The sequence below is a fragment of the Bombina bombina genome, chromosome 7 (assembly GCF_027579735.1).
Source record: "Bombina bombina isolate aBomBom1 chromosome 7, aBomBom1.pri, whole genome shotgun sequence".
In the NCBI taxonomy this organism is placed as follows: domain Eukaryota; kingdom Metazoa; phylum Chordata; class Amphibia; order Anura; family Bombinatoridae; genus Bombina; species Bombina bombina.
In genome coordinates this window covers 152,484,718-152,499,729 of record NC_069505.1, presented here as the reverse complement: position 1 = coordinate 152,499,729, position 15,012 = coordinate 152,484,718, and the positions used below count along the sequence as shown (strand labels likewise).

Genomic DNA, 15,012 nt, shown 5'->3' with positions numbered 1-15,012 from the left:
TAACTTAATATCTATGGAATGTAAAGGTTCAAACGGAACCCCTTGAAGAACTGAAAGAACTAGATTTAACTCCAGGAGGAGTCAAAGGTCTGTAAACAGGCTTGAGTCCTAACCAGAGCCTGAACAAAAGCTTGAACATCTGGCACAGCTGCCAGTCTTTTGTGTAGTAAGACAGATAAAGCAGAGATCTGTCCCTTTAGAGAACTTGCAGATAATCCTTTCTCCAAACCTTCTTGTAGAAAGGAGAGAATCTTAGGAATTTTATCTTATTCCATGGGAATCCTTTGGATTCACACCAACAGATATATTTTTTCATATTTTATGGTAAATTTTTCTAGTTACAGGTTTTCTGGCCTGAACCAGAGTATCTATAACAGAATTCTGAAAACCCACGCTTTGATAGAATCAAGCGTTCAATCTCCAAGCCGTCAGTTGGAGGGAGACCTGATTTGGATGTTCGAATGGACCCTGAACAAGAAGGTCCTGTCTCAAAGGTAGCTTCCATGGTGGAGCCGATGACATATTCACCAGGTCTGCATACCAAGTCCTGCGTGGCCACGCAGGAGCTATCAAGATCACCGAGGCCCTCTCCTGATTGATCCTGGCTACCAGCCTGGGAATGAGAGGAAACGGTGGGAATACATAAGCTTGGTTGAAGGTCCAAGGGTGCTACTAGTGCATCTACTAGAGTCGCCTTGGGATCCCTGATCTGGACCCGTAGCAAGGAACCTTGAAGTTCTGACGAGACGCCATCAGATCCATGTCTGGAATGCCCCATAATTGAGTTATTTGGGCAAAGATTTCCGATGGAGTTCCCACTCCCCCGGATGGAATGTCTGACGACTCAGAAAATCCGCTTCCCAATTTTCCACTCCTGGGATGTGGATCGCAGACAAGTGGCAGGAGTGTTCCTCCGCCCATTGAATTATTTTGGTCACTTCTTTCATCGCCAGGGAACTCTTTGTTCCCTCCCTGATGATTGATATATGCAACGGTCGTCATGTTGTCTGATTGGAACCTTATGAATTTGGCCTTTGCTAGTTGAGGCCAAGCTCTGAGAGCATTGAATATCGCTCTCAGTCCAGAATGTTTATCGGGAGAAGAGACTCTTCCCGAGACCATAGACCCTGAGCTTTCAGGGATTCCCAACCGCGCCCCAGCCCACTAGACTGGCGTCGTCGTGACAATGACCCACTCTGGCCTGCGGAAGCTCATTCCCTGGGACAGATGGTCCTGGGTCAGCCACCAATGGAGTGAATCTCTGTCTTTTGATCTACTTGAATCATTGGAGACAAGTCTGTATAATCCCCATTCCACTGTTTGAGCATGCACAGTTGTAATGGTCTTAGATGAATTCGTGCAAAAGGAACTATGTCCATTGTTGCAACCATCAATCCTACTACTTCCATGCACTGCGCTATGGAAGGACGAGGAACAGAATGAAGCACTTGACAAGAGCTTAGAAGTTTGATTTTCTGACCTCTGTCAGAAAAATCCTCATTTCTAAGGAATCTATTATTGTTCCCAACAAGGGAACTCTTGTTGACGGGGACAGAGAACTTTTTTCTTTGTCACCTTCCATCCGTGAGATCTGAGAAAGGCTAGAACGATGTCCGTATGAGCCTTTGCTTTTGACAGGGACGACGCTTGTATTAGAATGTCGTCCAAGTAAGGTACTACTGCAATGCCCCTTGGTCTTAGAACCGCTAGAAGGGACCCTGGCACCTTTGTGAAAATCCTTGGAGCAGTGGCTAATCCGAATGGGATGCCACAAACTGTAATGCTTGTCCAGAAAAGCGAACCTTAGGAACTGATGATGATCTTTGTGGATAGGAATATGTAGGTACGCATCCTTTAGATCCACGGTAGTCATAAATTGACTTTCCTGGATGGTGGGTAGAATCGTTCGTATATTTTCCATTTGAACGATGGTACCCTGAAGAAACTTGTTTAGGATCTTCAAATCCAAAATTGGTCTGAACGTTCCCTCTTTTTTGGGAACTACGAACAGATTGAATAAATCCCATTCCTTGTTCTTATTGGAAACTGGGTGTATCACTCCCATCTTTAACAGGTCTTCTACACAATGTAAGAATGCCTGTCTCCTTTATTTGGTTTGAGGATAAGTGAGACTTGTGGAACCTTCCCCTTGGGGGTAGTTCCTTGAATTCCAGGAGATAACCTTGAGAAACTATTTCTAGCGCCCAAGGATCCTGAACATGCTCTTGCCCAAGCCTGAGCAAAGAAAGAGAGCCTACCCCCCACTAGATCCGATCCCCGGATTGGGGGCTACTCCTTCATGCTGTTTTGTTAGCAGTGGCAGGCTTCTTGGCCTGCTTACCCTTGTTCCAGCCTTGCATTGGTTTCCAGGCTGGTTTGGGTTGTGGAGGCATTACCCTCTTGCTTAGAGGATGCAGAATTAGAGGCTGGTCCTTTCTGCGAAAGGGACGAAAATTAGGCTTTTTTAGTCTTAAAAGACCTATCCAGTGGAAGGGCGTGGCCCTTCCTCCCAGGATATCTGAAATAATCTCTTTCAATTCTGGTCCAAATAAAGTTTACCTTTGAAAGGGATGTTAAGCAATTTTGTCTTGGATGACACATCAGCTGACCAAGACTTTAGCCAAAGCGCTCTGCGCGACACGATAGCAAACCCTGAATTTTTCGCCGCTAATCTAGCTAATTGCAAGCGGCATCTAAAATAAAAAGAGTTAGAGCCATTTTAAGTGCGTGAACTCTGTCCATCAACCTCCTCATATGGAGTTTCTCTACTGAGCGACTTTTCTAGTTCCTCGAACCAGAACCACGCTGCCGTAGTGACAGGAACAATGCATGAAATTGGTTGCAGAAGGTAGCCTTGCTGTTACAAAAATATTTTTAAGCAAACCTTCCCAATTTTTTATCCATAGGATCTTTGAAAGCACAACTATCTTCGATAGAAAGAGTAGAAACTGCCCCCCTCGACCTTGGGGAACTGTCTGCCATAAGTCCTTTCTGGGGTCGACCATAGAAATAATTTCTTAAATATAGGGGGGGGGGGGACAAAGGGTATGCAGGGCCTTTTCCCACTCCTTATTTACTTATGTCCGCCACCCGCTTGGGTATAGGAAAAGCGTCGGGGGGAGCACCGGAACCTCTAGGAACCTGTCCATCTTGCATAATTTCTCTGGAATGACAAGTTGTCACAATCATCCAGAGTAGATAACACCTCCTTAAGCAGTGCGCGGAGATTTTCTAATTTAAATTTAAATGTCACAACATCAGGTTCAGCTTGATGAGAAATTTTTCCTGAATCGTGAGATTTCTCCATCAGACAAAACCTCCCTCATGGCCCCTTCAGATTGGTGTGAGGGTATACAGAACAATTATCATCAGCGCCCTCTTGCTCTTCAGTGTTTAAAAACAGAGCAAATCGCGCTTTCTCTCTGATAAGTAGGCATTTTGGATAAAAGATTTGCTATGGATTATCCATTATACAGCCGTTAATTGTTGCATGTAATAAGTATTGGCGCACTAGAGTGTACTAGGGGGCCTCCTGCATGGGCAAAACTGGTGTAGACACAGTAGGAGATGATGTAGTATCATGTTTACTCCCCTCATTTGAGGAATCATCTTGGGCAATATCATTATCTGTGCAGTACTGTCCTTACTTTGTTTGGACGCTATGGCACAATTATCACATAAATTTAATGGGGAGACACATTGGCTTTCATACATGTAGAACATAGCTTTATCTGAAGGTACAGACATGTTAAACAGGGCTTAAACTTGTCAACAAAGCACGAAAAAACGATTTTAAAATAAAACCGTTACTGTCTCTTTAAATTTCAAACAGAAAACACTTTATTACTGAATATGTGAAAAAGTATGAAGGAATCGTTCAAAAATTACCAAAATTTCACCACAGTGTCTTAAAGCCTTAAAAGTATTGCACACCAAATTTCAGAGCTTTAACCCTTAAAATAACAGAACCGGAGCCGTTTTTAAATTTAACCCCTATACAGTCCCAGCTATAGTCTTTGCTGAGACCCAACCAAGCCCAGAGGGGAATACGATACCAAATGACGCCTTCTAGAAGCTTTTTCAGTGATTTTTAGATCCTCACACATGCATCTGCATGCCCTGCTCTCAAAAAACAATTGCGCATTAATGGCGCGAAAATGAGGCTCAGTCTATAACTAGAAAGGCCCCCTGACTGAAAAAGGTGTCTAACACAGTGCCTGCCGTTTTATAAGCGTTCCCCAAGATTATAAATGCCAATTGTTAGCCTAAATCTGAATAATATGCCCAAATAAAGCAATCGATTTAGCACATAAAAATGTCTACCAGTTTTTTAGCCCATTTTAAGCCCTTTATTCTGTTTGTTTGACTAAGAAAATGGCTTACCGGTCCCCATGAGGGGAAATGACAGCCTTCCAGAATAACACAGTCTTGTTAGAAATATGGCTAGTCATACCTTAAGCAGAAAAGTCTGCTAACTGTTTCCCCCAACTGAAGTTACTTCATCTCAACAGTCCTATGTGGAAACAGCAATCGATTTTAGTTACTGTCTTCTAAAATCATCTTCCTCTTACAAACAGAAATCTTCATCCTTTTCTGTTTCAGAGAAAATAGTACATACCAGCACTATTTTAAAATAACAAACACTTGATAGAAGAATAAAAACTACATTTAAACACCAAAAAACTCTTAACCATCTCCGTGGAGATGTTGCCTGTGCAACGGCAAAGAGAATGACTGGGGTGGGCGGAGCCTAGGAGGGACTATATGGCCAGCTTTGCTGGGACTCTTTGCCATTTCCTGTTGGGGAAGAGAATATCCCACAAGTAAGGATGACGCCGTGGACCGGACACACCAATGTTGGAGAAATTAGCTATGTTTAACCCTTTGAAGGAGTAAAATGTTATTACAAAAGGAAGCATTTGTTTAACATTCTGTAACAAAATAGAGTATTTTTGTTTTGCACCAGAATGTCCTTTTAATGTTTTAATATTATTGTCCTTTATATTATTGTCCTTTATATTATTACAATGGCAAGTAAAAGAAAAAGGAATGCAAGAAACTATTATCAATCACATCAAGGAAGATGTATTCAGAGCAATGATTAGCCTGAAAATAATATGTATAATGTATTTTTTTAACTATATTAGTTTTTTTATATAATAAAAGTGCAACAATTTAGTTTCCATAAGTATTTAGTTTTTTATAAAGTTGTGGCTGCCACCATGTTTGAATAAAGGTCCCCATTATTTATGTTTTCTGCTTAAGAAAATTAGAGACAGACAATAAAAAAGGGGCAAACAAGGATGTGGGGAATATTGTTATGTTAAAATACCTATTAAACAGGGATTCCACCTTGTTTGCACATTCTCTTTTATTGCCTATTTTTTTTATCCGTCTTTAATTTTCCACATCAGAAACAAATAGATAAGGGGGAAGCCCATTACCGTATAGAAACTCACTGGAATTGAAAAAACAAAAAAAATGTTAAAGTTAAATTACAGGCAAAGAGGACCGAATACACAATGCATATAAGCAGGGTTTTTTTATTTTTATAAACATAATTAAACATTTTATATTGCAATCTCACACTGTTTATTGTCCATTTAATATGGAAAACAAATGAAAAAGGAGTTTGTGCACTGCATACTGCAGTATACATACAAATTAGCTAAGAAGGCAAATGTTGCATTTTGTATCCTTTTAATGTGGAACATTATTTCAAATATATTATTGTATTAATAATATATAAGAATTAGTGTCTTAAATATAGATCTTATTGTTGGTATAAAGTGAATGTCGGTAGAGGCAACATAAAAGGAGATCAGAAATAGAGGCATAAGGCTGTATAGATTCTGTAAACTTTTTGACATCCATGTTCTTTTAAAGGGAAAGTAAGGTTAAAATTAAAATGTCATTAAAACAACTTTCATATTTACTTGTATTATCTAATTTTCTTTTTTTCTCTTGGTATCCAGTTGTTTAAAAGCATACGTACATAGGCTAAGGAGCCATGCACTACTGGGAGCTAGCTGCTAAATGGTGGCTGCCGCTATATACCTATTGTTATTGGCTTACGATGTGTACAGCTAGGTCCTAGTAATGTGTTGCTGCTCCTTCAACCAACAATACCAAGAAAACAAAAAAAAAATGATATAAGTAAATTGATCTTTTTTTACAATTGTATGTTCTGTCTCAATCACAAAAGAAAAATGATGTGGTTTCATATCCCTTTAATTTGTAAAATTTATAACACCAAATGTCTATTGGGAGTTCCATACAAAGTTTTTATTAAACGTATCACTCATAATAAAAGGAACCACAGTTGACTCCAGCAGTGCTGTCTCTGGGTTACAGATCAAGTGCAATATATTGTATGTCTTCTAAAGTCTTTGCCAAATGTTATGTGATGTTTAAAAAAAAATAATTTGCATGTGTCAAGTTCTACTCAATCCATTTTTTTTTTAATTTTAAAATCTCATTGGTTGAGAGATCACCTTAATAATACACCAAAATCTAAGTAATACATTTGCATATATAAATAAGACATCAATGTTTTGATCTCTGCAGTACATTCATTAATGTATTGAACAACTTTAAGGTTAAAAAAAAAATATTTTAAATTGCTATCTGTCCAAAAGATGTATAAAGAAATATCTTGATTACCTCATTCTGCAGATCTCTGATCATTTTGCTTTTCCGTTCCATTTCAGTCTTGAGGAAGTTAATCTATTGGAATAAATTATTTTGAAATAATATATTATCATTATATTTACGTAATATATTGCATGGGCACTTAGCTTATATGAGCTAACAACTCTTTGGCACTCAAATGCAATTTAGGATACGTCATATGTCCATGTGATCTAGCTGCAGCAATTACTTAGAATATATGCCAATAACATTTAATTTGGTGCAAATATCTTTGCCGCATATGTTTATTAAAGTGAATGTAAACTTGACCGCATTTGGTCATGCCATAGCATAGAATTTAGAAAATTAGGTTGACTTTCATTAATTATTATTTTTTTTTTAAATTGTATTATAACCAAATTCTACCTTTTTTTTTTGCTCTCTCGTTTACTGCCGTTGGTTCACCAGCCATACTGCTTTCCTGATTGACAGATGACGATTTTTGCATACACTAATCATTGTTTCCCCCCCCTTTCAGGAAACGTCACGTGTTTACTCTGTGCATGCGCCAAAGTAAATTCTTACGATCGATTCTAGATGCGCGTTCACGAGACGTGCATGCTCAATAGGGCTCACGTTGAAATCAAAGTATTTCACGCAGATTAGCAGATCAACTGGTTATCAGGAGCACAACTGGTTCAACTGGTGCAGATCAACTGGTTATCAGGAGCACAACTGGTTCAACTGGTGCAGATCAACTGGTTATCAGGAGCACACTTCAAAACTATGTAAAGAGTGGATGGGACCGCTCTAGATGTCACACAGTGGAGAAGAAGGAAGTAGGGTTTGGGAGGAGTCGGAACAAAAATGGTAGAAATTTGTATTCTTATATATTGGATAAACCTTAGTTGTGATCTTAAAAATGTATTAGCGACTACATTTATGTACACTTTTTAAATTCTTTGCAGACTTCAGGAACTCATACGTTTACATTCACTTTAATAAGCATGCAGTATGTGCACCTGCTATTCATTAATTCATTAAATAAGTATTTATTTTATTAATAACATGTAACATAATATACAACGTTCAGTATCAGACTATACACACAAAGTTGCTGAGAAAAAGTAAATTATTAACTAAATATGTAGGGTTCAGAAATACTTCATTCCTATAAAAAGATTGAATACGTTTTCATACATTTTAGAGGGTCCTACTTAATGGAGACACGATTAAAGCGACAGTAAAGACAAAATTAAACTTTAATGATTCAGATAGAGCATGCAATTTTAAACAACTTCTTATTTACTTCTCTTATCAACTTTGCTTCATTCTCATGGCATCTTTTATTAAAGAGTAAAACTAGGTAGGCTAATTGTAGGCTTATTGTATAACTAAGCTACAAATGTTCCAAAACACTGCTGCCATAGAGTACTAAAGACACATGCACACTCCTGAGCTCCTATGCACACTCCTGAGCTCCTATGAGCTTACCAAGTTTTACTCTTCAATAAAAGATACCAAGAAAATAAAGCAAATTTGATGACAGAAGTAAATTAGAAAGTTGTTTAAAATTCCATGCTGTATCTGAATAATGAAAGTTGAAATTTGACTTAATTTCTCCAACATTGGTGTGTCCGGTCCACGGCGTCATCCTTACTTGTGGGATATTCTCTTCCCCAACAGGAAATGGCAAAGAGTCCCAGCAAAGCTGGCCATATAGTCCCTCCTAGGCTCCGCCCACCCCAGTCATTCTCTTTGCCGTTGCACAGGCAACATCTCCACGGAGATGGTTAAGAGTTTTTTGGTGTTTAAATGTAGTTTTTATTCTTCTATCAAGTGTTTGTTATTTTAAAATAGTGCTGGCATGTACTATTTACTCTGAAACAGAAAAGGATGAAGATTTCTGTTTGTAAGAGGAAGATGATTTTAGCAGACAGTAACTAAAATCGATTGCTGTTTCCACATAGGACTGTTGAGATGAAGTAACTTCAGTTGGGGGAAACAGTTAGCAGACTTTTCTGCTTAAGGTATGACTAGCCATATTTCTAACAAGACTGTGTAATGCTGGAAGGCTGTCATTTCCCCTCATGGGGACCGGTAAGCCATTTTCTTAGTCAAACAAACAGAATAAAGGGCTTATTATGGGCTAAAAAACTGGTAGACATTTTTATGGGCTAAATCGACTGCTTTATTTGTGCATATTATTCAGATTTAGGCTAACATTTGACATTTATAATCTTGGGGAACGCTTATAAAATGGCAGGCACTGCATTGGACACCTTTTTCAGTCAGGGGGCCTTTCTAGTTATAGACTGAGCCTCATTTTCGCGCCATTAATGCGCAGTTGTTTTTTGAGAGCAGGGCATGCAAATGCATGTGTGAGGATCTAAGAATCTCTGAAAAAGCTTTTAGAAGGCGTCATTTGGTATTGTATTCCCCTCAGGGCTTGGTTCGGTCTTAGCAAAGACTATAGCTGGGACTGTATAGGGGTTAAATTATTTTAGGGGTTAAAGCTCTGAAATTTGGTGTGCAATACTTTTAAGCCTTTAAGACACTGTGGCGAAATTTTGGTAATTTTTGAACAATTCCTTCATACTTTTTCACATATTCAGTAATAAAGTGTTTTCTGTTTGAAATTTAAAGTGACAGTAACGGTTTTAATTTAAAACGTTTTTTGTGCTTTGTTGACAAGTTTAAGCCTGTTTAACATGTCTGTACCTTCAGATAAGCTATGTTCTATATGTATGAAAGCCAATGTGTCTCCCCATTTAAATTTATGTGATAATTGTGCCATAGCGTCCAAACAAAGTAAGGACAGTACTGCCACAGATAATGATATTGCCCAAGATGATTCCTCAAATGAGGGGAGTAAACATGATACTACATCATCTCCTACTGTGTCTACACCAGTTTTGCCCATGCAGGAGGCCCCTAGTACATCTAGTGCGCCAATACTTATTACCATGCAACAATTAACGGCTGTAATGGATAACTCCATAGCAAATCTTTTATCCAAAATGCCTACTTATCAGAGAAAGCGCGATTGCTCTGTTTTAAACACTGAAGAGCAAGAGGACGCTGATGATAATTGTTCTGTCATACCCTCACACCAATCTGAAGTGGCCATGAGGGAGGTTTTGTCTGATGGAGAAATTTCAGATTCAGGAAAAATTTCTCATCAAGCTGAACCTGATGTTGTGACATTTAAATTCAAATTAGAACATCTCCGCGCACTGCTTAAGGAGGTGTTATCTACTCTGGATGATTGTGACAATTTGGTCATTCCAGAGAAATTATGCAAGATGGACAGGTTCCTAGAGGTTCCGGTGCCCCCCGATGCTTTTCCTATACCCAAGCGGGTGGCGGACATAGTAAATAAGGAGTGGGAAAAACCCGGCATACCTTTTGTTCCTCCCCCTATATTTAAGAAATTATTTCCTATGGTCGACCCCAGAAAGGGCAGTTTCTACTCTAAACAAACGCACTACTATTCCTATCGAAGATAGTTGTGCTTTCAAAGATCCTATGGATAAAAAATTGGAAGGTTTGCTTAAAAAGATTTTTGTACAGCAAGGCTACCTTCTACAACCAATTTATTGCATTGTTCCTGTCACTACAGCAGCGTGGTTCTGGTTCGAGGAACTAGAAAAGTCGCTCAGTAGAGAAACTCCATATGAGGAGGTTATGGACAGAGTTCACGCACTTAAATTGGCTAACTCTTTTATTTTAGATGCCGCTTTGCAATTAGCAAGATTAGCGGCAAAAAATTCAGGGTTTGCTATCGTGGCACGCAGAGCGCTTTGGCTAAAGTCTTGGTCAGCGGATGTGTCATACAAGACAAAATTGCTTAACATCCCTTTCAAAGGTAAAACTTTATTTGGACCTGATTTGAAAGAGATTATTTCAGACATCACTGGGGGAAAGGGCCACGCCCTTCCACAGGATAGGTTTTTTAAGGCTAAAAATAAGCCTAATTTTCGTCCCTTTCGCAGAAATGGACCAGCCTCTAATTCTGCATCCTCTAAGCAAGAGGGTAATGCCTCACAACCCAAACCAGCCTGGAAACCGATGCAAGGCTGGAACAAGGGTAAGCAGGCCAAGAAGCCTGCCACTGCTAACAAAACAGCATGAAGGAGTAGCCCCCGATCCGGGACCGGATCTGGTGGGGGGCAGACTCTCTCTCTTTGCTCAGGCTTGGGCAAGAGATGTTCAGGATCCTTGGGCGCTAGAAATAGTTTCTCAAGGTTATCTCCTGGAATTCAAGGAACTACCCCCAAGGGGAAGGTTCCACAAGTCTCACTTATCCTCAAACCAAATAAAGAGACAGGCATTCTTACATTGTGTAGAAGACCTGTTAAAGATGGGAGTGATACACCCAGTTCCAATAAAGGAACAAGGAATGGGATTTTATTCCAATCTGTTCGTAGTTCCCAAAAAAGAGGGAACGTTCAGACCAATTTTGGATTTGAAGATTCTAAACAAATTTCTCAGGGTACCATCGTTCAAAATGGAAACTATTCAAACTATTCTACCCACCATCCAGGAAAGTCAATTTATGACTACCGTGGATCTAAAGGATGTGTACCTACATATTCCTATCCACAAAGAACATCATCAGTTCCTAAGGTTCGCTTTTCTGGACAAACATTACCAGTTTGTGGCTCTCCCATTCGGATTAGCCACTGCTCCAAGGATTTTCACAAAGGTGCTAGGGTCCCTTCTAGCGGTTCTAAGACCAAGGGGCATTGCAGTAGTACCTTACTTGGACGACATTCTAATACAAACGTCGTCCCTGTCAAAAGCAAAGGCTCATACGGACATCGTTCTAGCCTTTCTCACATCTCACGGATGGAAGGTGAACAAAGAAAAGAGTTCTCTGTCCCCGTCAACAAAAGTTCCCTTCTTGGGAACAATAATAGATTCCTTAGAAATGAGGATTTTTCTGACAGAGGTCAGAAAATCAAAACTTCTAAGCTCTTGTCAAGTGCTTCATTCTGTTCCTCGTCCTTCCATAGCGCAGTGCATGGAAGTAGTAGGATTGATGGTTGCAACAATGGACATAGTTCCTTTTGCACAAATTCATCTAAGACCATTACAACTGTGCATGCTCAAACAGTGGAATGGGGATTATACAGACTTGTCTCCAATGATTCAAGTAGATCAAAAGACCAGAGATTCACTCCGTTGGTGGCTGACCCTGGACCATCTGTCCCAGGGAATGAGCTTCCGCAGGCCAGAGTGGGTCATTGTCACGACCGACGCCAGTCTAGTGGGCTGGGGTGCGGTCTGGGAATCCCTGAAAGCTCAGGGTCTATGGTCTCGGGAAGAGTCTCTTCTCCCGATAAACATTCTGGAACTGGGAGCGATATTCAATGCTCTCAGAGCTTGGCCTCAACTAGCAAAGGCCAAATTCATAAGGTTCCAATCAGACAACATGACGACCGTTGCATATATCAATCATCAGGGGGGAACAAAGAGTTCCCTGGCGATGAAAGAAGTGACCAAAATAATTCAATGGGCGGAGGATCACTCCTGCCACTTGTCTGCGATCCACATCCCAGGAGTGGAAAATTGGGAAGCGGATTTTCTGAGTCGTCAGACATTCCATCCGGGGGAGTGGGAACTCCATCCGGAAATCTTTGCCCAAATAACTCAATTATGGGGCATTCCAGACATGGATCTGATGGCGTCTCGTCAGAACTTCAAGGTTCCTTGCTACGGGTCCAGGTCCAGGGATCCCAAGGCGACTCTAGTAGATGCACTAGTAGCACCTTGGACTTTCAACCTAGCTTACGTATTCCCACCGTTTCCTCTCATTCCCAGGCTGGTAGCCAGGATAAATCAGGAGAGGGCCTCGGTGATCTTGATAGCTCCTGAGTGGCCACGCAGGACTTGGTATGCAGACCTGGTGAATATGTCATCGGCTCCACCATGGAAGCTACCTTTGAGACAGGACCTTCTTGTTCAGGGTCCATTCGAACATCCAAATCTGGTCTCCCTCCAACTGACGGCTTGGAGATTGAACGCTTGATTCTATCAAAGCGTGGGTTTTCAGATTCTGTGATAGATACTCTGGTTCAGGCCAGAAAACCTGTAACTAGAAAAATTTACCATAAAATATGGAAAAAATATATCTGTTGGTGTGAATCCAAAGGATTCCCATGGAATAAGATAAAAATTCCTAAGATTCTCTCCTTTCTACAAGAAGGTTTGGAGAAAGGATTATCTGCAAGTTCTCTAAAGGGACAGATCTCTGCTTTATCTGTCTTACTACACAAAAGACTAGCAGCTGTGCCAGATGTTCAAGCATTTGTTCAGGCTCTGGTTAGGATCAAGCCTGTTTACAAACCTTTGACTCCTCCCTGGAGTCTAAATCTAGTTCGTTCAGTTCTTCAAGGGGTTCCGTTTGAACCTTTACATTCCATAGATATTAAGTTACTATCTTGGAAAGTTTTGTTTTTGGTTGCAATTTCTTCTGCTAGAAGAGTTTCAGAGTTATCTGCTCTGCAGTGTTCTCCTCCTTATCTGGTGTTCCATGCAGATAAGGTGGTTTTGCGTACTAAGCCTGGTTTTCTTCCTAAAGTTGTTTCTAACAAAAATATTAACCAGGAGATAGTTGTACCTTCTTTGTGTCTGAATCCAGTTTCAAAGAAGGAACGTTTGTTACACAATTTGGACGTTGTCCGTGCTCTAAAGTTCTATTTAGAGGCTACTAAAGATTTCAGACAAACATCTTCCTTGTTTGTTGTTTATTCTGGTAAAAGGAGAGGTCAAAAAGCGACTTCTACCTCTCTTTCCTTTTGGCTTAAAAGCATTATCCGATTGGCTTATGAGACTGCTGGACGGCAGCCTCCTGAAAGAATCACAGCTCACTCCACTAGGGCTGTGGCTTCCACATGGGCCTTCAAGAACGAGGCTTCTGTTGACCAGATATGTAAGGCAGCGACTTGGTCTTCACTGCACACTTTTGCCAAATTTTACAAATTTGATACTTTTGCTTCTTCGGAGGCTATTTTTGGGAGAAAGGTTTTGCAAGCTGTGGTGCCTTCCGTTTAGGTAACCTGATTTGCTCCCTCCCTTCATCCGTGTCCTAAAGCTTTGGTATTGGTTCCCACAAGTAAGGATGACGCCGTGGACCGGACACACCAATGTTGGAGAAAACAGAATTTATGCTTACCTGATAAATTACTTTCTCCAACGGTGTGTCCGGTCCACGGCCCGCCCTGGTTTTTTAATCAGGTCTGATGAATTATTTTCTCTAACTACAGTCACCACGGTACCATATGGTTTCTCCTATATATATTTCCTCCTGTCCGTCGGTCGAATGACTGGGGTGGGCGGAGCCTAGGAGGGACTATATGGCCAGCTTTGCTGGGACTCTTTGCCATTTCCTGTTGGGGAAGAGAATATCCCACAAGTAAGGATGACGCCGTGGACCGGACACACCGTTGGAGAAAGTAATTTATCAGGTAAGCATAAATTCTGTTTTTCCCTTAAAGGTTTAGAGGCGATAAGCCTGAGTCTATACCAGTCACTTCAGTTAGGTCTGGTTTAATGTAGTGCTATAGCTAATAAATGATGCAGTGAACACCGTTTATTTGTTATGAAGACAGTAAGTCAGCTGTACCTAAGGTAGAAAGGCTTCTGACTAGGCTGCTACTCCAAAGGTCTAAGAGCTTGATGATATAATCTTCGCCAGCTCAAACCTTCTTTTTCTCGCTGACAGTCGCAGGGCTGCCCCGGTGCAATGATTGTAAAAAAGGGGCAGTCCCTGCGAGTTGTGAGATGGCTCCTATTAAAAGTATTGGAGCTCGCTGGTTAGGGAAGCTTCACTCCTTAGTGCAAAGTTATCAGGGAGCAGGGGGAGCACTTTAAAATTAAAATCCTGCAGCCAATATACACCACATTATGCTGCTTTCTGCATAGAACATGTTACATTCGCCTATATGTTCGTATGCATTTGTTTTTCTATTGGGGTTATAAGTGTTCATATTGTTTTGAGAAAAGCTTGCGACCTTTTAGTTGGCGAGAAAAAACTGTGATATCTGCAGTGCGAACATCTTTATAGAATTACGCTGGGATTAGTGAGACATTGTCATATACGCCCATGGAACGCCCATTTTACGAAAAAAAAACAACAATTACGCTGTGCATTTGTATTTATAAATTCAAATTTCTGTGTGATTTTTGCACATCCAGTGTACTACAATTATGATTTACGCTGTGCATATTTAATTTGATTTATTCCTGTGTAAATTACTTACTAATTTAACTTTTTTGTTAACATACGATTTTTGGTGAAGAATTTTGTTACGATTTTTGATGCACCTTAACAATACAATTTTTCCCTGCTTATTTTTGTGTGAATGGTTCAAATAT

The 15,012-nt window shown here is 40.3% G+C and overlaps 1 protein-coding gene across 1 annotated transcript in view; it reads right to left on the bottom strand.

Annotated features, from left to right (window-relative positions):
- LUZP2 (leucine zipper protein 2) overlaps window positions 1–15,012 on the bottom strand; it is a 1,349,153-nt gene that overhangs the window by 782,010 nt on the left and 552,131 nt on the right. The window contains 1 exon segment of the mRNA XM_053689315.1: window positions 6,664–6,726. Coding sequence (XP_053545290.1) covers window positions 6,664–6,726 — 63 coding nt within the window.